The sequence below is a fragment of the Lemur catta genome, chromosome 23 (assembly GCF_020740605.2).
Source record: "Lemur catta isolate mLemCat1 chromosome 23, mLemCat1.pri, whole genome shotgun sequence".
NCBI lineage: Eukaryota > Metazoa > Chordata > Mammalia > Primates > Lemuridae > Lemur > Lemur catta.
In genome coordinates this window covers 13,188,147-13,216,054 of record NC_059150.1, presented here as the reverse complement: position 1 = coordinate 13,216,054, position 27,908 = coordinate 13,188,147, and the positions used below count along the sequence as shown (strand labels likewise).

Sequence of the window (27,908 nt, the reverse complement as noted above, 5' to 3'; positions counted from 1 at the left end):
AAGTAGGTTAGGTATCAGAACTCAAATAAAATAAAACAGTATAACTTCAGACTTTGCTCTGTTAACAGAAAACATGACCTAGTACCTCAGTATATGACTCATGATAATATTAAAAATGAAAATATTTAAGTATACATTCACACTTGGATTTTTTTATCTCACTGGAAATTTCTCTGAGCTTTGAGTTACCTGTATCATTTGTTATAAGGCTAGTAAGCCTGACCCAGTTGCTCAGAGCCACATTTCTCAGTCCAACTGCATGAGTTCCAATCCTGGCCTCACCTTTTCTCATTTCTGTGATCGTAGGCAATTTCCTCCAATTCGGTATGTCCTAGCTTCCCTATCTGCAAAATGAACAGATATCAGCATGTACCTCGGGAAATTAGTGTGAGCATTGATTGTGTTAATGCTCAGGAAGTGCACAGAAGAGAACCTGCTAGTAGTAGATATTTAATAAACTTTAGGTAGTATGTTATTTATATAATCTAATGCCTAGCTTCCTGAAATTCTCATAAAATATATTTAGTTAATGTGTATAGTACAAGGAAAAGAGTAGTAAAAACAGAACAACAAAATCTCTTTGAGTTTTGTTTGTTGTTTTTTTTTAAAAAATGATAGTTTTGGGGGGAGACAGGATGAAGATAGCTGACTAGACACAGGTAGTATGTGTTTCTTTCATGGACAGAGACCAGAATAGTAAGTAGACACTCAAATTTCAAATATATCATTTAGGAGAGAATGTTAGGATTCACCAGAGTAGTGACAAAGGAGCACCAACAGTAAGTAAGGAGAGGGTTCAAGGCAACTTGCCCAGCCAGGGACTGGCTGAGAGCCAGGAGAAGCTCCAAGGGCTCCACGCTCCAAAATGGGTTTTATGATCTTGGATACAGGAGAACCCCTCAATCCACAGAGGCCTCAAGCCAAACATGGAGAGCTGCCTAGAGATTACACAGAGATGTTGCTCCAGAAAGGGAACCCACATGGAATCTCACAGGCATCCAAGCCTAAAACAGCTTTGGCTGGGCACCATTTTGGGAGCCTAGATACCAGAGATCCATAGTTGCGGCTACCCAATCTCTCCTACACATGCCTGGGACAGTACCTACTGCCCTGCAACAGGCTGCTGTAAGACCAAGACTCAAGCAGACCACACTTCCCACAGTTTCTTTCCCATGCTGCTTATCTACAAGGGGCCCTGCCCTCTCTGATCTCAACCACACAGCTGATGCCATTTTGAGAGTTTGACGCTGTACTGTGCCCCACCATCAGGCTGGGTTCCAGCTGCCAACTGGCTGGGGAGTGATAGGAGAGACTAAACAATCTTAAACGCACTGAGGAAAATACCACTGACTTGCTACAGACAGCTCCGGGACTGGGGACTAACCCACTCAACCTATTCCAGCTACCAGCAACACCAACATAGACCACTTGGGTCCAGTGGGTTGCTTCACCACTGCTACAGCAAGCTGACTTCCCAAGGGCCAAAAAACCCATCCACATACCCAGTCCACTGCTCCCACTATTACCCTCTGAGCAAGTCAGATGGAGGCCCGAGAATCAGCCCTCCAGGATCCTGTAACACTGGTGACAGTGTAAGTTGCTCTAATTCTTAAAAAGAGGCACACATAGCACAGTGATGCCACTACCAGGACCCAAAGACTGGCTCAGGTGGTATCCAAGTCTCTAGCAAAACTTCCCTACAGTCTAAACTAATAACCATACGCTAAAGCACCAAGGAAATCACAGATACCACAAACCCTCTGTACTGCCAAAGAAATCATACAAAGATCGCACTACCACAGGCTCTCAGAGTCAAAGCCAAATTGGCCTGCTCAACAAACAATGTATATACATCATTAGAAAAATATTCCCTCCAATGAAAACAATTTCAAAACCTGGAATAAGTGACTGCTATACCAGATGTGCAGGTATTAACAGAAGGACATGGAAAACATGAAAAAGCAAAGAAAAATGACACCACCAAAGGGCCACAACAATTGTCCAGAAATAGATTCCAATAAAAAAGATTTCCTCAAAATGCCAGATAAAGAGTTCAAAACCTATTTTAAAAAGTTTAGAAAACCTGTTTAAGGAGATAACTTGATGAAAACATCCCAAATCTACCAAGAGACTTACGCATTCAGATACAGGAGGCCCAGAGATTCCTAGGCAAATACACTACAAAAATGAACTCAACTTGCCATATTATAATCAGAATGTCTAAATTCAAAGTGAAAGAAAGAATTTTAAAAATAGCAACAGAAAACTGTCTAGTCACCTATAAAGGAAACTCCATCAGACTAACAGTGGATTTCTCAGCAGAAACCTTGCAGGTTAGAAGAGAATGGGACAGGATTTTTAAAGTGTTCAAGGAAAGAAACTGTCTTCAAGAATTCTATATCATGCCAGAATAAGTTTCATAAATAAAGGAAAAATGTCTTTCCCAGACAAGAAAACACTGAGGGAATTTATAGCCATTAAACTAGCTCTACCTGAAATGCTTAACACATTGACTGTCACACTAGAAAAACAAATTTTTTCCTTGGGGCCACGGAGTTTTATTATGAAAATAGAATAAAAACTTCAAAAACAAAATGATCCTTTCTAATTTAATGAAAAATTTGTTATTTTTTATTGTTTTCTGTGCATGAATTATATGCAACTTGAAAAATAGTTCACGTGGCTACCAAGGTAAAGAGACATGTGAATTGCATATGATTCATGAAGCCCCAGGCTTAAAACTAGCATGAATTAAATACAACTCACATGGCAGTCAGTGTGTTAAAAGTGGAAACAAAAGGGTGATATTCACTAGAATGATAACACATAAAAACATAAAACTCACAGCTCTTATAAAACAATCACACAATGAAGGAAGAGAAAGGAACCAAATGGCAACATGACAGAATATCATCAAACCACAAAGACAAAAAGAGGGGAAGAAAGAAACAAATAATATAAAAAATAACTAGAAAATAATTAACAATATGACAGGAACAAATGCTCATGTATCACTATTAACTTTGGATATAAATGGGTTAAATGTTTCACTTAAAATATAAATAGGTTGTCAGAATAGATTAAAAAAAACATGATCCAACTATATGCTGCTTACAGGAAACTCACTTTACTCATAAAACACATACAGAATGAAAGTAAAGGGATAGAAAAAAATATTACACACAAACAAATCAAAAGCAGGAATGGACCCTGGAAGGTAAGCATGGCAGATGTGAAGTTACCTGACACACTCTGACAAGCATCAGTTGAAGTGAGCCCGAATGTTCCCACCCTTTGCCCACATGGCCCTTTAAATTGGTCAGCCTGCCCACATTTCAGGGACAAGACACAGCTCTTAAAGATGAAGTGCCAGTGGGGTGGAGAACCTGTGGCCTTCTGATTTCAAGATTATTCTTTTCTAAGCAACAAAGGAGGCAAGAAAAGCTTCATCTTTCTCTGCTGCAACCCTTTTAATAAAAGGATTTGTTCAGTAAAATTTGGATTCGGTAAAAAGGCCACACTCAAGGATCCAGAAGGCCACATGTGGCTACAATGTCCCCATCCCATGTCTACTCTTGTCTTTTTTTGTCTCCTTTCCTTGTTGTACCATTTTGGCTCTTAATGTGGCAATGTATTTGAACTCTTATGGCTTCTTGACCAAGATTTTCTGCTCAGTGCTAAATTCTCCATCCCTTCCCAATTCTAGTATCCCAGCAGTTTCATGAGAAACATTCCCTCCACCAGCCCCAGCCTCATACTCTGCTAGGGAGACATATCCCGTTCAATTTAAACACCTGCAACAAACTCTTTTGGCACACCTTCCTCAATCGTTCAAAAATTCCTAAAGGGCTAGCTGCTCTGCTGTTGTACCATCTCTAAACAGCTGCCTTCTGGAGTTCTAGGCAATATATAAAGTGGAGACCACTCCACTCACTGCAGAAAGTTTTTGTAAAGAAATGACAATTTCTATTTTATATACATTAATTTTGTTTTTGACTACTATCCTCATTACAAATACCCTCAATCCTCTAATCATCTTTAGTATACCTCTGTGATGATGCAATTTTCTCTTCTTTCCCTAATACCCATCCTAAAATTTTCTGAAACCAGACCAGGCAGAACACAAAATGAGGAAGAGAATCAAGGCCATTTTTATGTCAAAATATTCCAGAAAAAAATCAAATATCTGTTTACTTTTACCAACCTTACTTGCTTTTGGCATTCAGAAAAAAATCTAGAAAATCTTTATTGCTCTCAAATTACATTAATTTTTTTATTTTTTTAATATTCTACAACTAGAGAAGAATCTCCAACTCCCTGAAATAGATGCTGTGGGCAGAGATACTATAGAGTTATTAGGAAGGACCTGTTTGGTCAGATTATATTGTGACAGACATCATGGCCTCATAGCCCTGCAATCCTTATGAAGCACTTTTGCTTGCTCTTCTTTAAACAATATTTAACAAACTTTGAATGCCTAAAATAAGCACTATAGGGGAAAATGACCAAAAAAGACCACTCAGAGATACCATTCCTACTCTCAAAGCACTTGTATTCTAGCAGAGAAAATAAGATATTCCGATGAAGTGGTGTTACAATGATTAATATACTTTTCTTCAATAGAGGGAGAGAAGGCGGGACATAGTCAAGCTAAGTAAGTTTGCCATTGCAACCTCTTATTTTCATTCTTGAAAGTTCTCTTCCATTTTCTTTGGAGCTCTATATTTTATAATCTTAGCATTTCCCCCTAAGCTTTTATCAGACATATGTGGCTTGGTTATGGCTTAGATCCCTAGTCATATTCCTCATCTCTAAATCAGGTAAATATCAAAATTATGTAAATCCTCCATAGCAACCACATGGAAGATTATAATCAAATAAGTACCTGCATCTTATCACTAAATTGATAAGAAAACACAAAGGGCTCTGAAGCTGACTCTTGGAGCAGTTCCAGCTACAGAACATTATTGCTTTCACAGAGAACCTCGACTATTGCTCCAGTTCTAAATGAATCAGATCATTAATTTTTTTCATTCATTTAACCAGCACGTACTTTGTGTCTGTCACTATTCGAAAAATATAGCAGTAAGCAAAACAACATTCTTGCTCTTTTGAAGCTTACATTATAGAGGGGGAGAAGAACAATAAATAAACAAGTAGACATATAATATAAAACATCAGAGGATGCTGAATGTTTTGAGAGAAGAAAATTACTTGAAGGGATAAAATGTGATGGGAATATTTTTCAGATAGAGTGGTCAAAATCTTTAAAAATGGAACATCTCAGCAGAAATCTGTGTAGAGTGACAGGGTGCTACAAGAACATCTTTGGAGGAAGAGTCACTCCACCTAAAGAACAAAATACGTGAAAATGTAGCTCAAAATACATGAAAAATAGGTATAGTAATTATTAGATCCATGCTAAAATGTAGCCCAATTATTTGACATATAGGCTAAGCCTTATTATTTAAAAACAATTTTTTTAAAGAAAGTTTTGGCATTTCTTTGAATTTTCCCAAGAATGAAAGGGAAAGATGTCATGTAAGCCTCAATATACTCCTTGTTGAATAATGCAGAGTTTTAAAGTTGCTTCTGCTAAAATAAAATACTACTCTGGGTATCCCATTTCATCTTCTCCTATGAGCTAGATGCTATAATGATTTCCCATTTTACAGATCAGTAGACCAAGGCAAAAAGAAGCTAAGTAACTTGTCCAAGGTCACCAGCCATGCATGGAGAGGCGAAATCTAACAATATACAAGTTCTATCGTAAATGGATTAAGTCATTCTTTTTTCTCTGAAAATGTATTGAGCAGTTTCTGTGCTGCATCATATTCCAAATACAAAAGAAGTGAAAAGTACCATCTTTTCTTCAAATTAGCTTTGATGTATGTGTAAAGACTAAAACTCACATACTCCCAGAAAACGTGAATTGGTACATTGTGGGTACATATGGTGAACAAATGCAAAGTTTAAAAAAAAAAAAGTACTGGTTGGTGTTAATACAAGCTGAATATGACTTGGGGATAGAAAATGTTGAATCTAACCTTCTTTTTATTTTTCTGCCCCTGTGCATATAAGAAGCAGTTGCAGAAACTAGGATGGTTAGCCTGGAGAAGAGAAGACTCAGGGGGGATTTGATAACTGTCTACAAATATTTGGAGAACTGTCATGTGGAAAAGAAATTAGATTTGTTCTGTATATCCCCAGGGGTGGAAGCGATAGAAAGATTTCACCACAATGTAAGGAAGGACTTTCAAACAAAATAAGGAGAACTCTAGAGCTCTCTAAAGATGCAAGAGGCTCTAATCACCTAAGTGGAACGGCCTCTTCAATGACACCTTGTATAGGGGAACGAAGAGAAGGGTGGATGGATTACATGAATGTTAAGGTCTTTTCTAAGGCTGAACATTTATTATTTTATCAGTGATAAATGCAATTGCTCTCAATACTTAACCTCTTATGAAATTCATCCTTTCCTTGAAGAGTGTTTTAAAGAGTGCTCTTAAATGTTTTGGCTACCCTATCTACAACTCTGCATGTTACTTCTCGTGCTTAATTGATAATAAATAATCCCCTGGAGATGTACTTTATTTTTTTCTTGCTTGCTCTTTCTAGGTCTCCAGCCATACACCAACTACAGCTTCACACTTACGGCTTGTACATCTGCCGGATGTACTTCAAGTGAGCCTTTTCTAGGTCAGACACCGCAGGCAGCCCCTGAAGGTAATGAAAAAATATTTCATTAATATAATGAATAATATAATATACATGATTGGGGAAAGAAGTTTTTATATGGGATCATGAAGTGAACTCTATAAACTTCATAACAAACAAGGAAGAAGGAATAAAGTTGATAGGTACAAAATAAAATAGTATTCTAGGTTCTCATCCTTCAGGTTTGGTTAAAACTATATGTAGTCTCTCATGGTAAGTTTTCTTTTAATTCTTTATCCCTTTTAGATTTGCTTTTCTGGGGGAAAAAAAAAGAATCATTGCATGCTTGGATATAAAATTCCCCAGAAACTAAAAAGTTAAGCAAATCTTATATAATAAGCATCGTGCTCACTGCTGAAGTTGACTAAAATATTCTTTGCCTATAAGAACTTACGATCAAGCAGAATTGATAGAAGAAGCAGACTTATAAGAAAAGAGACAGTCTGAGAGGTGACGTTAAGAAAGAACAAATGAACAGGATGCTCAGGTTAATCTGAGGAAGGAGAGATTACAACCCATCACCAACATCAAGAAGGACCTTACAGGGTAGATAACTTCTGAGATGGACCACAAGGAACAAGGATTTTGACAAATAATAGATGAGATATACAATCAAACACTATTTGAGGGAATGCAAAGTGGGACCATCACCTTGGAAGGCAAACTGACAATATCTATTAAATTTAAATTGTTAATTCCCCTTGGCACAGCAGCCCTCTCCTCATTATTTATGCCAGAAACTGTGCCACACTGCTCAAGGAGGCATATACCAGGATATCCATTAAAGATATTTTTTGTTTGTTTAATAGCAAAATGTTGGGAGCAATTTAAATGTCTAAGAGTAGCGGAATTGCTAAATAAATTCAGCTACTCAGATTGTGGAGCCATGCATCAGTTTAAAAGAATGAAATGATCCGTTCATAGAAAGAGGGAGTTATAGAGTTATAGAAATGAATATTAATATATTTCATGTATGAACAACACACTGAGAAATGGCATGTATTGCTAATGGTAAATAAATAAATGCATAGAAAACAATTCTGGAAGTATACACACTCAACTGATAACAAGGGTTACCTGTGGGTTGGGAACTGGGAGGGATGGTGTCATTACTTTCAAAAGACAAAAGTGGCTTGTGCTAGTAATTCTTTTGTTAATCATCATTATCCTCCTGATTTTCATGCGGGGAAACCGAGGCATAAGTTTCTAAACAGAAATATAATGTTAATTACTACGTTAGAGTTCTGAAGTCCTTGTCCATTACTCTTCTAATGAAAGGGATTGTTGTATCTCAGAATATTAGACCTGAACTTCCTACCAGTAAATGGGGAATAAAATGGAAAATTCCACATATGGGGCATATGGCTCCTCCCCAGGAATTCACTAATGATGTTTTCTATATAAAGAATGTTTCATGTCAAAAAGCTTAGTGTTCCTTTGAAAGGAAGAAACCAGCAGTGGATTTTTTGGAAAGGTAAACTATCAAATGGATACTTTGATGATAATGGATAATTTCTAAAGGATCTATCAACGAGTTTTGGCTGAAACTCAAGCCTGATAAAATAACAGGGGCTCTTGTTCTAGTTTACTGCACCAAATCTATATATTTAAACTCACTGAAAAGATACATCTATTCTCCCACTTTCCCCAACAAAATTTCTGGAAAGGGCTCATATTTTATGACTTAGAAATTACAGCTTTCAGCAGTGCAGGGGAGTACGATGTGAGAAATGTTGTCCTTGATTTCTTTTTTTTAACTTTATGCACCTTTTCTTTAACACAAATAACTATGCAAAGAAATAATAAACTAAATGAGCTGCAGAAGAAGCGTGGACTTAGATCAATTTTCTGGCTGTATAAGTGCCATTTGTATATAACCTGTATATAAAATAAATATAGTGTGAACACTTAACTTGGGGATTGTAAGGGAAGAAATCAGCAGTGACATTAAGTTCTGTTACTGTAAAGTGAAAACAAATATATCATTTCAAATTATTAGCCCACATATAACTAATTATAAAATGCCAGTTTTGAAGTAAATCAGACATGGTTTGAAAGTCTAGTATTTGATTGCCAGAGTGGATGTGGAGAGAATTAAAAGACGCATTTGTTCATAGCCAACCTGAGCTCTTCTCATTTTCAATCTGAAAAAAAAAAAATGTAATACACATTACAACCTCATTGATAAGTTGGACACAGTTCTCTACAATTTTGTCCTCATGGAAAATTGTGTACCTTTAGTCAGATAACAGGAAGAGTTTGAATTGGGTTATTACTCTCTCTCTCTCTCTTTTTTTTTTTTTTTTTTTAGAATTACTGCCATCCCAGTGAGCTCCAATTCATTTTAGAGATAAATCATGCAAAATTGCAGGCATGCTTTCCTCTCGCATTGATAATGCGGAAAAGAAAAAGGAAGAGAAGACCAATCTTTCTCAGTTTCATCCCAGATTCTTCTTCTTCTGTCCTCCTTCTAACTGTTTATGCTCCCTGGGATTCTTCCTCTACTCTTTGCTCTCACAACTCTACAGTCTCCTTTGGAAATCTCCAGTACTGGCTTTATCTCCTAAGAAGGATGAGAGAGTCCCCAAACACTAAAGATCTCACCAGGGCTACATTCATGGTTTGAAAGCCTATTTAAACCAGCCTACTAGATGTTTATATTTGGGTGTTTTCCCAATTCTTTAACCTCAGTACGTCTACGCTTAAATAATCTCTCCCACCACTCTACTCCCCAACTTGCTTTTCTTCCTGTTTCCCTCTCTCAATGCCACCTGCCTATCACCTAAGACCATTCTTAAGGCTTCCCTTTTCCCTGGGTGGTAGTATGCAGTGCTTTATAAAAATCTCAATTTTAAATAGTAACGATTTTTAAAAATTTTGTTCTTCCTTTCCATCCTTTCTACCACTGTCTCAGTTAAGATCCTTAGACCTTCTCTGAATGTTCCTAACTAGGTTCCCCGTCTCCCATAATTTTTCCTTTTCCTCGCATCCCCATCCCAATTCTTTTTCCCCTTTTGCCACAGTAGGTGGATCTCATATTAGTCACCTTCATAAAATCCCATTTCCACCCAGGGAGACATAAATCCATATTTCCTTGGTAAAGCAAAATAGACCCCTTTATGTTTAAGTTTCAACGTCTGCCAGTCTGCCAAGACTCTCAGTCTTCCCCACATGCCACACGATGTCTCAGCCATGCTGAGGGTACATGAAGGCCCACCAAGCCTCCCCATGTCTCTAAGACTCTGTGTGGGTCCCCCCAGCCTGGCACCTCCCCTACATCCTCACTCGGTTAACTCCCACTTTTTCAAAATTTGACTCCAATGTCTTCCCTTCTGGAAACGTTCCACTATGACCATCTACTTTCTGCCCATCTCCATAAGTTTATGATATTTAAGTTTATGATTTTTAAGTTTTATGATATTTAATTGTTAAGATATATAAGTTTTAAGTTTCTGATATATAATTAGTCATCTAAATGGAGGGGTCCAGTAAACAGTTGGATTCTTAAGTCTGAAGCCCAGGAGAGAGTTTTAATCTAGAGATATGCATTTGGAAACCTTCAGGATATAGATGATATTTAAAACTGAAACTGAATGAAGGTGACCTAGGGAAGTCAGTGCTAGAAGAGAAGAAGAGGAAAAAGAAGAGGGCAGAGGAGGGGAGAGAGCCTAGGTCTCTGAGTACTACGTCATTATGAGGTTCAGGAGGCAAAGAGAAGCCACTAAATGAGGCAGAGTAGCCAGAGGAAAGTAAGCACACCACTGGCATGAGAGGGAAAGGGAAAGGATGTTTATTTGTTGAATTGTATAATTCAGATAAATACACCCACATATTCCAGGTAAGGTATATCAAAGTTTAAACTCCCTGGACATTCTCCCAGGCCTTGATTTAAATGACAGTCAGAGTGACAGCCAAGATGGAGACATTTTCTGCTAGTTGTCCAGCATTCACTTTCTAAAGGCAATTCAAAAGTGAAATCATCAAAATGATAATAAAAAAATGTTTACACCTGATGACGTATTTCGTCTCCAAAGTAAATAAAATGTATTTTTGTGTTCTTCACACTGAGATTTTTTTTTATCTGTTGTCGTTATCAACAGATAAAAATATCACAGTTCATGACATGATGGTGTGACTTTTAATAAGGTGTTTATTTTATCCTAACAATAAAAACTCATTGCGTTATTTTTGCCAGGAGTTTGGGTGACACCTCGACACATGATCATCAATTCTACAACGGTGGAGTTATATTGGAGTCCGCCAGAAAAACCCAACGGCCTCATTTCTCAGTATCAATTGAGTCGTAATGGAACCTTGCTTTTCCTGGGTGGCAGCGAAGAGCAGAATTTCACTGATAAAAACCTGGAGCCCAACAGCAGGTAAACTAAAAGAAAACTTTACCAATCATACAGTAAGATTTGTATATTTTTCAGGGTAGAAAAAGAATACATGTTCCACTGAAAGTTATTAAATTATTGAATTAATTTCCTCATTCATCAGCTGTTCCCTAACTGATAAAAGTGCTAAATCATTTAGCAATTCAAAATACATGAAATTCTTTAAAAAAAATAATCAGTCTCCTTTAAAAGCAGAATAATCTAAACCACATTCCTGAGTGTATAAATGCATGAGTATACCGATATAGAGATATAATATAGAGATGTAGATATATAGATATATGTGCCTTTTTATGAAAGCAATACTTTCTCTCGGTTACCTCTTTTTTAAAATTATGTTAATAGATGTCTCATAAAAGCATGAGAATTTTTAAATATACAAAACAGGCAAAGTACTAAACTTTAAAAATCATCAAATTATCTTCAAAATCATGCATTTCTAAACTAGAAATTAAAGAGATTTAAAGACATCAACAAAACTATTGTACAAACAGGAAAACTATTTCTTTTTGTACAATGTTTTCTCTACTTGCTATAGTACGTATAGAGATGAGCAGTTTTAGGAGGGAAAAGTTCCACATATTTGCAATTCATTCCCATTCATTTCTCAGCAGAGACAAAATATATCTTACATCAACAGATGTTTTATTGTAGAGAGTAGAGATCAATTTAGTTTTATTGTAGAGAATAGCAGATCAATTTAAAAACATCTTCCTCTAAACATATTTCCCTGAACTCCAACCCATTTAAAAGTGGGGAAGATTAATTTAAATCCTCCACAATCCACCAGCACACTCCAAGACTTTTCTGAAGTCTTCAAGAAAAGCTATGAATTACTAGTGGGTTAAAAATAAAGTTGGGAGTGCCTGAAATATGACAGTCTGGAGAGAATGTTGCCTGTGCTAGAAAAACTACCAAGTTAAGTTTCTGGACAGGGAGCAAATAATTTGCAGTTTGTCACAAATTTAGGACTAAGCAATGGATACATAAAACAATCATCGTTCACGCCTCGTATGCACTGCCTTATCACTTGTTTTTCTTTATAAATACAGCTACATTTACAAGTTAGAAGCCAAAACTGGAGGTGGCAGCAGTACTAGTGATGATTACATTGTTCAGACACCTCTGTGGACACCAGAAGAAATCCATCCTCCACATAATATCACAGTAATTGGGCCGTATTCCATATTTGTTGCTTGGATACCACCAGGTAAAAAAAATAAAACCTCTGTGTGTGTATGTGTGTGTGTATAAAATATTTTAAAGGAAATTATAGATAAGTATAGAACTATGAATTTAGTGAATTGGAAGGACACATTCTGTCTCTTTGATAAATATGAATGTAATAATGTAAACCACACTCCTGAGTGTATAAATGCATGAGTATATACATACGTATAGATAGCTATATATAGATGTAAAATTTTTATTATTATTTCAATAGATTTAGGGGATACAAGTGTTTTTTTGTTACATGAATGAACTCTATAGTGGTGAAATCAGGGCTTTCACTGTACCCATCACCAGAATAATGTACATTATACCCAATATGTAATTTTTGATCCCTCACCCCCTCCCACCCTCCTCTTAGTTTCCAATGTGCAGTATACAGCTTTATGACCATATATACCTATTGTTTAGCTCCCACTTATAAGTGAGAATATGTGGTATTTGTTTTGCATTCCTGAGATACTTCACTTAGGATAATAGTCTCCAGCTCCATCCAAGTTGCTTTGCTGCAAAAGACATTATTTCATACTTTTTACAACTGAGTAGTACTCCATGGAACATAGATACCACATTTTCTTTATCCACTCATTAGTTGATGGGCACTTAGGTTGATTCCATATCTTGGAAATTATGAATTGTGTTGCAATAAACATTTGGGTACATCTGTCTTTTTGATAAAATGACTTCTTTTCCTTTGAGTAGATACCCAGTAGTGGGATTGCTGAATGGAACGGTAGGTCTACTTTAGTTCTTTGAGGAGTCTCCTTAAATTCTCACCAACAGTGTGTAAACATTCCCTTTTCACTGCATCTGCACCAATATCTATTGTTTTTTGACTTATTAATAATGGCCATTTTGACAGGGTTAAGGCGGTATCTCATTGTGATTTCAATCTGCATTTCCCTGATGATTAGTGATCTTGAGCATTTTTTCATATGTTTCTTGGACATTGTGTACCTTATTTTGAAAAAAAATCTGTTCATGTCTTTTGCCCACTTTTGGATTGGGGTGGTTTCTTTCTTGCTGAATTGTTTGAGTTCTTTGTGAATTCTGAGAATTAGTCCTTTGTCAGGTGTATAGAGTGTGAATATTTTCTCCCATTCTGTTGTTGTCTATTTATTCTGTTAATTATTTTCTTTGCTGTACAGAAACTTTTTAGTTTAATGAAGTCTCATTTATTTATTTTTGTTGTTGTTATATTTGTTTTGGGAGTCTTAGTCATAAATTCTTTGCCTAGACTAATGTCCAGAAGAATTTTTCTTATGTTTTATGTTTTCTTCTAGAATTTTTATGGTTTCAGGTCTTAAACTTAAATCTTAATCTATCTTGAGTTAATTAATGTTTGTATACTTTCAAGTGCCGGAGCTTAAAAATCTGTCTTCTTACTCATTTATATCCGAGGCAAGTCATATAGGTAGGTCAGAATTACCTTGAACATTCAATTCCACAGGACCCCTTAGATTGGATCGTTGACATTATATTGTTCGCTCTATATTATATCAGTGAATGAAAAATTTGTAAAGATAATTGCCCACTCCGTCCACGTACCTTGGGTTGTGACCAGTTATGGTAACTGAATTTTTCCTTTCTAAGCTGGATAGCCTGTGTTGAGCCAATAGTCACTATTGGCCTGTCTTGTGATTTAGTGCATTATTATTACATATTTTGATATAAGCATCACCCTCAGGTAAAATCCTGATTGCATTAACACTGCAGAGTAAAGATTAGAGTGAAATCTGCTTGCCCTATCTTTTAACAAAAAGGACACATGGAGGACTTTTCAAGTAAAATTTAAAACTGATTAAGGTGTTAAATGCACTTCAAAAATAGGTGATTTTATTTTTAATATATAATCTTAATATTAAATTGAAACAAAATCTTATGGTTTCCATCAGAATAAGTTTAGCTATAGTTCAACATGGTATTAAATAATTACTTAACAGGCATTTTGGCCATCAGCAGATCCATTCCATAAAATAATTAGCAGCCACATAATTTTCATTGAATTGAACAATCACAACAGGTAATATTGTATAGTTGTAAAGATAAAGGTCTAATGTATAAAACTTAAATTCTCATAAACCAGCCTCCTTCTAATATCATAGTGTAAGATCAAAGAGAAGATTCTTTTTTTGCTCAAATTCACAGAAGAAAATTTACCAAGAGCTTTATAAACAAAGAAAAATTTAAGCTGCTCTAAGATATTAAATGTACATGATTTTACCCACTTTGGTTTTAAAATAAATATATAACATTAAATTAAATAGAATAGAAAGGAATAATTAATAGTGGCAATGTGTGTTATAAAGTGCTATACAATCTTTAAGTTTTAGGAACATAGATACTGTACTCTGTTCTTAATTTCTATGAAGGAAAAAATATATCTTCTGCAGTGCGAAATATACAAATGTACATTCCCCTTTACAGAATTTATTTTGATTTTCACGGAATAGCATTGCTATCTTTTGATTTGATTTTTTAGCATATTTTCCTTGGCATTTTTATAGTGCTATTGTGTTTCTGTGCCACAAAGTATAACGAGGCTGGATGAAACCAGTCTGAGACCACATTCAGCCTACTGACTGCAGACTTTTCAGATTCAGAACATGGTCTTCTACAACCCAAATTCTCAAAGAACAACAAGGGGAAGTCCAGAGCAATAAGCAAAGTTGACAAGTCCCTCGCCATATGACGAGGAAGTCCCATGATTTTTCAAACTATCTGTTATTTTAACATTATTGCACATATAAATTGCCTTTGCTAATCTGAAGACTTCACATTCAGCACAGATTTAAAAATATACTTATTTTGTGACAACCAAAGTAAAACAAAAGAGAAAGCCAGGATTCATATCCCAGTATTAGCACTGATTAGCTGCCCTCAAATAGTTCATTTATCTCTCTAGGCCTCGATTTTCTCCATCTGTAAAATGGAGATGATAATAGTACCTACATGTAGGGTTGTTGTAAAGATTAAATGAAGTAATTTATGTAATTGGCATATATTATCTGGTTCTGTATAATATTCTGTAGATAGTGATGATTATTATTTGAAGAATTAAGTTTTTCCTTTACTTACTCATTTTTAAAATGTGTGTGCTCCAACATTTGCCAGGTTTCAAGGTCCCCCTTTTCAAAATGATAAAACTGCCTACTGCAGGATTAGGTTAGTAAATTTCCAAGACTTCTTTCAAATTCCCCAGCATTATGTCATTTTTTTTCTTTGAATTCAACATCACATTTTTACGTTTTATATATAATGTTTCCATTTAGAAAAGTATCATTGTAGAATAAAACATAATTTTTGCTTATTTAATATAACCTTAACTCTCACCTACCTCAGGCTTTGTAGCAATTGTTCATTCTAGTCCAGCCTAGGGGATATTGTAGAAATGCTTTACACATTAACTCTGACCATTTCACCAATGGTTAATAAATCTGTAATATCCAGACCTGTCAATCTTTTTGTTTCCAATGCACAAAACCCATTACAGAAATCAAGTAATGTATGGAAAGATTAAAATCTTAAATTAAACCTTTTTTCCTAGTGCCTAGGAGGATTTCCAACTCTGCAAACAGTCAGATGATTTTAACTTGTGTATAATCTTCAGTTGATTTTATTGAGAAGTACCTCATGCTGTGTTTTGATTTGGATAATAAAAACATTTTTCTGTTCCTAAGTAGTCACAAATATATATTTTAAACTGAAAGAAAACAACCTTGTTGTAAGTGGAGGTTATTTGCTCACAGTCAAGAGTTTTCTAGATAGTCATCATACTGCCTGCCATTACAAAACGATTATATCATAGGCAGAGCTGAATAATGGGCAAAACAGTCCATACCTGGAGTTTCCAAACCTAAATGAACATTAGAGTCACCTAGAAAGCTTATGCAAACACACATTCTCAACTCCAAGTTTACTGAAAAAGAATCTCCTGGGATGAAGTCAAGAAATCTAGATCTTTCTAACACCTCCCCATGTGACTTTGGTGTACTACCAAGCTTAGTAAGCTTGGATCATACACCAAGCAAAAGAGGGCAATTATAATAATGCTCTGAAAACATGAATCAAACCAGTTTCTCTTGACTGTCCAAAGCTAGAATAGCAGTTAAATTAATTGATTTTTCCCAGGCATTTTGTTTTGTGGTCAGTATGAACAGAGAAACCTTAGCCAGGTAAGTTGCTGGGAGAAAAAGTCTATGTGGTTACTTGGCAACAGAAGAACAACTGAGGCAATTAACTGGATTTGCAGTTTTGAAATTATTGTTCTAATACTGTCAATAAACGAAGGCTCACTATATGTTTATAAATCCAACGAGTAAAAGGGGGTAAGGTCTAGGGAATATGTGAGACTATCCGGGGTAACAGTACATGGGACATTGGTATCAAATATCGTATACATATACATTCATATTATTTGTTATATTTGTCATTTGTTAGATTCCTACTATGTGCCAAACACGTTGATACATACTTTCCCTGCTTACCTCAGTAATTCGTATGCAAACCCTAGGAAACAGGCAATATCATTATTCCCTCATTAAGATAAGAAATTTCAGTCTCAAAAAGTAACATAATATGCTCAAGACCACACAGCACAGGCGGGATTCGAATCCAGGTCTGCTCTCTGATACTGTCTTGTAAGAGCTATTCCTTCCTGTCTTTGGCTTAACTCTTAAGTCCAAATCAAACTTTTCATTTGTTGCCCAAAGTCTCTCAGATTTGTGATGGATCAACTATGCTTTTTGAAATAGTAGCCCAGAGGGCCAAGAAACAGAGCTAGGTATTGATGAAAACCAAAGGATTCTGGGAGAATAATGTTTTACTGAGCATATCAAGACCAGGAGAATTAATGGTGGCAAACAGCCCCGGGTGGCAACAATTATCTCCTACAGCATGTGGGAATTTGTAACCACAAAGCTTCACCTACCCCCATCCAAAAGTCTAGAAGGAATAGGCCTGACTTAACAAAACTGGATTCCAAGTGCAGGAGGATTTTAATTAGAGGAGAGAGTCATTTCTCAAATTTCTATAAAGGGATTATTTTAAAGCCTTGGTAAAAATTCTTCTACCTCCCCAGGTAAATCCTAGTCCACTTTACTTCATTATTACTTGATAAATGTCAGTACTAATATTACCAAAACACTCCAAGCTCTAGAAAATCAAGATTTCTACTTTTGTGTACCATTTGTACCTCCAAATCAGATGATACACAAATAACATATCCTTATGAAATTTTTACTGAATGAATGGAGGAACGAAATAGTGAGTAAACTTCTAAAATTTAGCAGGCAAATGTAAATTTTGAATGTTCTACTGTTTAAAATTATTCAAACGCTTGATTTTCTATTAAAGCCCACCCTCCCTCCACATTAACTTAACCTTACACACATACACACACACATATACACAGACATACACAAATATATATTCCTAATTAAAGACAAACAGGGCACATACACATTATTTTTCAAAGACTATTTGTTGTTTTGTGGATGCATAATTTTTTTCACCTTGCAGAAAAGGAAGTATTGGTTTTTATGTGAAATGGACCAGCAATTTAGTTGTCCTTTAGCCTTGGGCAAGTTGCACATGCCTCTAAAATTTAGGTTTCTCATCTGTACAAGGGGAAATTAAATGCTGATCTCATAATGTTGTTATATGAAGTAAGTGAGATGGCATGGTAAAACATTTAGTGAACACTGAAATAGATGCTAGTCATTTATTGTTTGAATCTACAGGCAAACAGATTGGCTCCTTCCTAAACATTCCTTCTCACCTTTTACTAGCTCTGAACTGATAAATCAGTTCACAGTGATGTGGATCAGAACTTATACATTTATGTTAAAGAGAACGAAGGATATATGGTACCTTAATAGGTGAAAAATTATAGAAAATTAAGAAGCAAATACTTCATGGAACATAAATGGTTTACTCAGAATAAGAATGGAGATAGATATCCCTGCTGTTTAAGAATCCAAACATTCAAAATTACTTCAACTCTGAAGGTAATAATGAGACTTTCTAATTTATCAAGATGATGATTATATTTTGAACTATTGTAACATTAAATCATATTCTAGTTAACACCATCGTTGCACTTATCTTAATACATACTTTTTCTCACTAAGGATGGTGAATTATTTAGGTTTAATATATAATATTGAAATGCTAGTGTTTTCTTTTAACATTTATTTCTTAGTTCATTAAAGAAAAAAACTGGCAACAATTCCTCTACTGAGAAATAATTTTAATTAATATCGCTTAAGAATATAAATGTTTTTTAGTAATCAAGTTTTGATTAAAGGTTATCCAGCCACAATATGGCTTATTTATAGACATTAGACATCTTAGTATTCAGTTAGCTCATCAGCTGCACTGTATTAGATCAGATACTATCCATTTAACATCAAAATTGACATTAAGCTTTCTAAGGAATTCGAATTGCATAAATTAGGTTGATTCAACATTGACAATTGTTTCGCTTTTCTTAACTTGTAAGTGCAAATAACCCAATGACAAGGAGTGGTGAGTTTCAGAAGAAAATATAAAACTCACTTCAGTGTTTTGCATTTGATTTTTCATATTAATAAATGTATCTTACATTATTGAGTTTTATTATATGCTAGGCTTTTTGCTAAGAGATTAACACATATCTCATTTAATGCTCATAATAATTTAATATAGTATGTCCTATTGTTTTCCCTATTTTACTGATGAAAAAAAGTCAGTTTAGACATTCTAAGCTATTGTCTCTAGGTTATTCATCAAGTGTGTGTCAGCACAGAGCCAACCCACATGGGTCTGGCTCCAAATTCTAAGGTCAAACCACTCTGCCATGTTTTCTCACTGCTTTTCTACCTAAACAGTGCAGAAAGCAAATGATTTTTTATGAGTTTTACTGTGATTCAATTTAAAAGCTAAAAAAAAAAAGTTTGCTTTAGATGTAGAAGACATGAAGGAGGACAGTGTAATCTAAGGGTCATCCATCCAGTAACCCAGTAGGGTCATTTTATTTGTACCTTAAAACTTCATGGGATGAAATTCACTTGCCTTTGAGTAGATTAATTCCTCTATTCATTTAACTAACATGGAAAGGTTTACTGAGCCCCTCTCAGGGGCAAAGCATGATGCCCTGAGAGTTACAAAGAGGAATTGAGACACTGTCTTTCCTATCAATAACCCTACCATGGAATAAGGTAGAAAAGGCATAAAATGATAACTATTATATAACCTGTGTGAAATTTCTGTACAGTTGTCATGGACATATTCAAGGGGGTCCTATTTCACTTACACACCCCCCAAAAGGCATAATCAAGACACTCCTACCTACATAGAGCAGAATTTAGGCTGATTTGTTAAAGGCACTATGTGAAGTGCAACCAGTGTTTTGAAGCAAATGCCACTATCAAACTGAATTAATAGTTTCTCCTCTAAGAATTGTTCCTGCTCCAGCACCTAAAAAAAGATTTAAAAAAGGATTATTTGATTGACTTGTCCCATTGTAAAGTATGCACCTGCTGTGAAATGAAGCCATGGAGATAAAAAAAAAAAAGTTGAATAATTTAACTTTTTTATTTGTAAAGATAATCAGGGTTTTTCTGATTACATCTTAACTTCATAAATGTTAAATAACCTATCAGCATCTAGTTGTTGTAAATTATGAAAAGGAGCATTGCAAAGAATATTAACCAACGAAATCCTTGTTCTTTAGTGAACAAGAAAATGTATTATGGCAGCTTGTCATTGTGCGACTGGTAACTTTGACACCAAATAACAAAACTGCCATTTGCACTTAGGGTAAATTGGTTCACTTGAGCTTCCACTGTTCCCCTTGCTCTGACATAAATTTATGAACTCGGGAACTAACCAAGTCGTGTGGCTTCCCAGCTGCCTTTAACAAATATGCCCATTTCATTTCATTTAGTCATCAGAATACCAGGGGGCTCAGTCATTTCAGACTCATTGCAGATGGTATAGGGTTTGCAGGACACAAGAGACTTTCATGTCACCATCCTGTAAATTATGACAGTAGAGGGGGCCCTCTTTCCTAAATGTATGTCAGTGTTTGACGTGTTCACGGCTTAGAGGAGCATTTTCTGTTTCAATACCTTATAGGTATATGTAAAGCACATTTATTTCTGATGAATCAAGATGTGAAAAATACATTTTCCAGGTTCATGCTTTGGCTAGCCGTGTTTAAACTAGATCAAGATTTTGTTTATACTTGAAATGTGGCAGAAGTACGATTTTGCTCACTGACCCCTCTGGGAGTCCTGTCCTTTTTAGTAAAATTTCCTCTTGAAGGATGAAAGGCATTGAAGTAGACCAATAGGTACAGACTGAAGACATACAATAAAAGCAACCTCAGATGAATTAGAGGGAAGACCACTCCAAATTACTGCCAAGAATGAATGGTAGACTATCTTCATAGGAATGCAACTTGATATCATATCCAAGTGCACATAAAAGACAAAACTAGATAAGAAAATATTGTTATGAAGACATTTACTTGAATGAATATAACATTTATTTGTAATTGGAATAGCAACTTGATATGAAAAATGGGTTCAAAAATGAAGACATAAAAAGTATCATCTTTTTTTAAATTTCATTTGGTTTCATTTAATTTTGTCTATCATTTATTAAGCACTTTCTATACTGCAGAAATATATTATAATGCAGTGCTTTACATATATTTTTAATTTAATCCTCACAACTCTTTATGAAGTGGCTATTAATAGCATCATTTTCCACATGAAGGGACCAGTGTTCATAGAGTTTATTTAATTTGCCAGTGGTCACTTGGGAAATTGGGGCAGAAGAAGGATTTGATCTGTCTGACTCCACTCTGTGGTTTGTCTAGTTCAGCAAGAATGATAGCATATTTTTCATGAATGTGTGCTTGCCAAACTTTTCTAAGAGATCTATCCTAGGAACAAAGAGGACAGAATGTACATGCAATCTCAGGAGGTCTGAAAACAGAGCCTGAAGCAGTCACCATAAGCTTGTAATTACTTTAAGGTCTTCCTTTCTATCATGTGAATTTTCCATCATATTCCATTGTATTTGTCTTCATCCAAAAAATAATCTATTATAGAATTTATCATTTTGGAAAATGTTTCCCACTAATCTCATTGGTTACAGAGTGATATGCTGTTATATTTCAGGATATTAGGGAGATCTGAAGAAAGCTAACCCCAGTAACAGGTTCAATGCCCAGGCAATTCTTCCCGTTTTCATTTGTCATAAATATGTAGGTACAAACAGCAACAATCTTTTTTTCCACTGCTGTACAGACTATGGCAGGTTAACAACAAGGATAAATGCCCAAAACATGAGGTGAGGTCCTGTACCTTTCCACCATTGTCTGTATGGAAATTTCCATGAGCATCTCTTCCTGCTGAAAGGTCAAATTGGAAATTGAGAGGGTCCCGTTCTTCAATCTCTTTTACTACCTCAAGTAACACTCTCCAAAGACTATTTTTAGTAGGGAAGAAAAAGAAAGCACGATTATATTGCCTTTTTTTTTTCACCTCTAATACAGTACTTAAGTTTTCTTGACCCATTGATGGACTGATTCTCAAATGGTCTCATAATCAATTCTCTTCGTCCAACTCTCAAATTTCATTTTAATTATAGCAGTCTTGTTGGGAGCAGTAAAAACATTGCCAATTTTGTCTTGCAGTTGAGAATTAGGCCTTGAAGAATATTTTCTAAATAGGCCTATAATGTGTCCTCAGTATTCTAGTAAAGAGAAAAATTAACATAGTCAAATTTTCTAGGCATTTAATCTTCATCATATCTTTTTTTTTTCTTCATGGAGAAAAAATAATATAGAACTATTACCTGAGACTAAACAGAAGTGTTATGGGCGAGGCCAACTTTTCATCTCATGTCTAGAGCAAATTGCCCACGTTGGATTCATTTTAAAGCAATACTAAGAGACAAAAATTATGTTGCCTTTTGATTACACAATGAATAATACTGTTCAACGTGCTGGTATAGCAGCATGAACTTTTTCTGATGTCACACAGTTGGTTCACTCTGAAGTGACTACAGAGTTTTAAACTCTGCAACTAGCTAGCAAAAATTCTAATCATTCACCATACATATATTATTCTAGTCTTGGATGTTTTAGGAAGAAAAACTCACATCCAATTTTTGTGAACAAGGAAAAGTGGGATTCTGCTGGTTTTCCTTGCTCAGACAGGGAAATCATACGTTTCCCAAATCTTGCAAGTCAAAGTGATATTCCAAAAAGATATATGTACACTAAGTCTTCACATAATGTCATTGATAAGTTTTTGGAAACCACAATTTTAAGGGAAATGACGTATAACAAAACCAATTTGATCACAGGCTAATTGACATAAACAAGATTAAGCTCCTAAGATATATTTCTGGCCCCCAAAACATCACCAAATTGCTAATGACCAAAGCACTTCTAATATTAAACATTGAAATAAATATGAGCACTACACACATTTACTAAAGGTTAATAAAAACAAGTAAAATAATTATTTATCTGCTTGTTCCAGTTCAGGGTGGTGATGGCCTCTCTAGGCAGCTCAGGGTGCAAGACTGGAACCATCCCTGGACAGGATGCCATCCTATTGTAGGCCACACTCACACACACACCCACACTCACTCACACTGGGGCCATGTGGACACACCAGTTCTCCTAGTAGCGTAGCTTTGGGATGTGGGAGGAAACTGGAGTACTTGGAGAAAACCCAGGCAGACGTGGGGAGAACGTGCAAATTGCACACTGACAGTGGCTCCTGCCAGGAATCAATATTTTTTTCTCATCAACATTATAATGACACGACGCTGAACAAAGCCAAATTATTTTAGGCCCTGCTGTACTTTGTTCTTGTCTCTGAATATACTTTGAGATAAACCCATAAATGTCTAGGATATGTGTATCTCAGTTTGGGAAACTTGGTCTTCAGTACTTTAAGTATCCAGCTATGATTTGCTTGTTTCATCAGCAATGATTCTGACTCATTCATCATTCGTTTCCGTGCATCTCATCAGTCTCTTGTAGCCCGGGCAACAGGGAGAGACCCTTTCTCAATCAATCAGTCAATCAGTCAATCAATAATCAGTCTTCAAGAACTGTTCTGCCTATCTGCACATGTTTTCTCAAAATGATCTTGTCATTTTTTCCCCCAATTGTCCTACTCCAAGACTCCATTATCTAGAAAGAGCATAAATATAGAGAGATAAGCTTTGATATCAAATGTGCCTGAGTTCAAGTCCTACCTTCCCCAATTAATCAATGTATAATCTGAATCAAGTTACTTCTCTGAACTTTAGTTTTCTCATCTTTTAAAAAAATAGTAAAAATATTTACCGTCCACTATTGTCCTAAGTGTTCATTCATTCATTCAATCAACATTTATTGAGCTGCTACTTTCTGCTAAAATCTAGGCACCAAAACCACATTGAGGAGAACAAAGTCCCTGACTTTATAAAGTTAACATTCTAGTGGCATTAAATGGGATAATGCCTGCTGCCTGCATAAAACAGGGATGCAATGAAATGACTGTCCTGGTCTGTGCTGTTGTGGCAACCCCTGTAATGACATTCAGACTGGTCTTCCTACCTGTTGTCTCTCAGGTTTTCAATCCATTGTTTACCTGCCTGCAGTATTATCTTCCTAAAATATAGGTTGGCTCTTGTTTACACCTCCAAAGTTTCCTTGTTGTTGATTATATATAAAGTCCAAATTTCTGGAAAAAAGAATTAATAAATTTAGTAGTCACTTGAGTTTAGGAATGAATAAAGCAGAGTCAACGCTAAGGTTCTTACTCTAAGGCTCCAGCTTCCGGAAATAGGAAGAAAGTATTATCACTAAGTGAAAGAGGAAACCCAGAGAAAAGAACAGGTTTGGGAGTGGAAAATACAGCTAGCTAATTCTTCTTGGGACCTGTTGAGAGTGAGATTTCTTTGGAATTTCTATGTACAAATATCTAGTAGGCTGTTGAAAATAGAAATCTGGAATGCAGGAGAGAGACGAAGCCACATATGAGAATTTAGTAATTGATGGTAGAACAGTAGGAGCTTACGCTTCTAGAACAAATGTAACAGTTTAGCTATAATGCTCTAAATTTAAAAAAAAAATTCTTAGTCTAGATTGCCAAAGTCAGCACAATCTAGCACCTTTCCTGAGGAAACAATTGGTCGATCATCCTTCTAAACTTAATCAATATCTCCTTCAGAGACTTCTTTTTTATCCATCCTACACAAAATTCTTAGCATTTGGGGTTTGTGCTAGCTCTTCTACCTCTTAAACTTGTGGCCACATAAAAGCGAAATCACATTTCATTCTTTAGACCTCACCTCTCTTAGGTCACTGAGTCCTGTGCTAGTTTCTCAGTAATGTTGTCTGTAGATTCCATTGTTTCTAGAGTAAAGACAAACTTATTTAAATACTACAAAGGTAAGTAACTAAGCCCATAAGTACTGTAAACTCTAAGATCAATGAGAAAATTTAGTAGGAAACTCTACTATATTCTTCATTCAAAGTTCAAATCCTCTTCTTGAAAAAGTATGCATGCTGTTCATGACCATGAACTTGACAGGCATGTAGTTCTATGAATAGATTGTGAAGAGGCTAAAATGACAAGACTTCCTTTCTTTAGGAAGCAATGGTGAAAAACAACAATTATTAGACCCAAATTTCATATGTATCTAGATCCATAAGTCTCACTGATAATGAACTCTCCTGACTCAATAATTAATGCACTGGGAATTCTCTAGGTAGCCTATGGTTTGGGTATTTTATGGGCTATTATGTCAAGGATCCATGTCAGACAGGATGCTCTACAGAAAAATTATTATCACAAACTAAACTGGTGCTTTTAATGTACTTTAGGAGTAAGTAAGATCAGGAAAAAATACATCACCATTTCTAATTGCTCTATATTTTGAAAGTGAAAAAAGCCTTCATTTTTATTTGCCAATAGAGTATGTCTTTGAATAGAGCTATTACCCTTTTTTAAAATAAGTGATACACATTTCTTACTTTGGGAATATACAATGTAATGTTTTCTAGCTTAAGTTTCATGTAGCTTTTAATTGCTATATTAAGCAGTAACCTACCTTTCAATTACAATATTTTAAATATACATTGTTCTTAAAGGACACACATTGTGTTGACCATTCTGTATAACATACATACATGTTCTCTCTCTCTTTCTCTCTCTCTCTCTCTTTTTGAAGGGATCCTCATCCCCCAAATTCCCGTGGAGTACAATGTCTTACTCAGTGATAGAAGCGTAACACCTCTGGTCTTCTCTGCTGGTCGTCATCAGTCTACCCTTCTGGAAAATTTGACTCCATTCACACAGTATGAGATAAGGATACAAGCATGTCAAAATGGTGAAAGTCTTTCAGATACTTGGCCTGGGCTTTTATGAAAAAGTATTTCATAAAAAAAAAAAATTTCATTAAAAAGGAATAGATTCTCAGTTCAAAGACAAAGACTAACATTTCATTTCTTATTTGTAGTGGACTGTTTACCCAGAAAAATCAGAGCCTGGCATCGAGTGAAGCATTATGCATTTCTGCACATTAAATCATGAATATTTAAATATATTAAAATGGTGGTTTTGCAAAGTCTTGTTTTATAAGGCCCTTTAAAAGAAAAACACCTAGCTCACATAAAGGAGTCATTGGTAATATAAAACAAAATGAGTATTACAAAAATTCCATAGAAAATGTATTTACCTTGGTTTTATTTAAATTTTATTCATGAAGGAGAAGTGAGGAGTTATTTAAAAGTTGAGTTACACCCAAATGAATCTTACATATTTTACAGTGCTTCCTTGAACCCTATTTCATGTACATAAATTGTCACCTTGAGTTTCGTAGCTTAGACTGTGGTCAGTGAAATTATCATCTGTCTGTGTTGTCTTAAGGAAGAGCCTCCCCCAATCCCTTCATCTCTCCAAATGGATAATAATTGGTTAAATATAGATTGAGATTTAGGAGGGGAGAACAGGGAATCAAGAGAGCTACACATTAATTATTGTATCTCCATTTTACATTAAATACAGAGATTGATAGGGACATACTAATATATATCATATCTATATACCTATATAACATATGATATATATGATATATAAAATATAACACCTAAGTGCTAAGTAAAGAAAAGAGGTAACTCATACTGGTGTACAAAACATTTTGTTCACCTTAGATTAAAGAAATTTACCAATCTCTGGTATTCAATGTGTAGTTGGAACTCCCATGTTACAGTTCCTTAGGAACTTCTGTTCCCAAATGCGTGCCAGTTCCTGAAGAGTTGGCTAGGATTAGAAGTCTCAGTTTTGCTGTGCTGAATTCATATCAGAAATTACAAGTCACTGTGTCCACTTCTCTCTGCAAACCAGACCATGGCATCTTTGTTGGAAGGCTGTTGCTTTCTCTGCTCTGGTCTTCTGCCGATCAACATGAAAATAGCTTTAAATTAGTGTTTCTTGATTTAAGTGCAGAGTCAGCTTCTGCATCTCCATGTCCCTGAAACTATGCTATTGAGGTACAATATCCTTCAAATTACCTGTTTGATTCCTGTGTGTTCGAATAATGGTCCTTTGTTTAAAATATTGGCAAACATAAAATATTAAGAGCATACAAAATGTGTAGCTCACACATATGCTTGTGAAATTCAAGTGCATTGTCACTTTCTGGTTAGAATGACTGCGGTAAACTAAGGAAACTTTAGTGCGGACAAGTATATGCTCTATTATTTATGCCTGCTGAAATATATGGTTAATTAATGGGTTTTCCAAAAATGATTCTCTATTTAAATGTTCAAATCTTATAGAGATTTATATTACTGGTCTAAAATATGTATATAAATATATACAAAAGTTCAGAAAAATAAGTTTCATGGTATTCCTTATCCTTTTAATATGCATGTGTTACTCTTTCCCTTGTTTGACAAATTACTAAGGACCTCAATTTTTTTTCAAGGAGGTTGTGGAGTTAGCAATAAAATGTTTGTGAAAACATCTGAAGCAGCCCCGTTGGATCTTAATTCCCCTGTTCTTAAGGCACTGGGACCAGCTTGCATAGAGATTAAATGGATGCCACCTAAACAACCGAATGGAGTCATCATCAACTACTTTATTCACAGGTAAGATGGACTATTACTACTACTTTTAGTCATTTAAGAATGTGTCCTATTCCAGAACTGCAGAATCAAGTATGTTTGCTATTTCCATAAGAGAATGAATGGGAATTCATGTTTTTTGAAGCAGCTACTGGTGGGGACTAAGAGTGGTGCTCAACCTTTTACACATGAACATCATCCAAGGAAAAAGGCCACAACTACTGTGTCACATTTTTGGTTGTGATCTGGTTGAAAGCCGAGACCTCATAGCCCACGTAGCCTTATGTTTGCTGAAGCAGTAGATCAATTCTCTATAGGCTCACTGATCAAGAGGGCATAGTTTTTCAAGAGGAAGAACCAGATCTGGGATAAGAATTCTAATATTTCTCATCACTTTTATGTTGAGATTCAAAAGATGGTACTTTTCACACTCAGAA

General features: G+C 35.5%; 1 protein-coding gene across 1 annotated transcript in view; it reads left to right on the top strand.

The window, feature by feature from the left end:
• USH2A (usherin) overlaps positions 1–27,908 on the top strand; it is a 605,447-nt gene that overhangs the window by 484,714 nt on the left and 92,825 nt on the right. Inside the window, exons 55-59 of the mRNA XM_045536030.1 lie at positions 6,619–6,726; positions 10,913–11,096; positions 12,167–12,324; positions 25,575–25,733; positions 27,333–27,495. Coding sequence (XP_045391986.1) covers positions 6,619–6,726; positions 10,913–11,096; positions 12,167–12,324; positions 25,575–25,733; positions 27,333–27,495 — 772 coding nt within the window. The remainder of the gene's footprint in view (positions 1–6,618; positions 6,727–10,912; positions 11,097–12,166; positions 12,325–25,574; positions 25,734–27,332; positions 27,496–27,908) is intronic.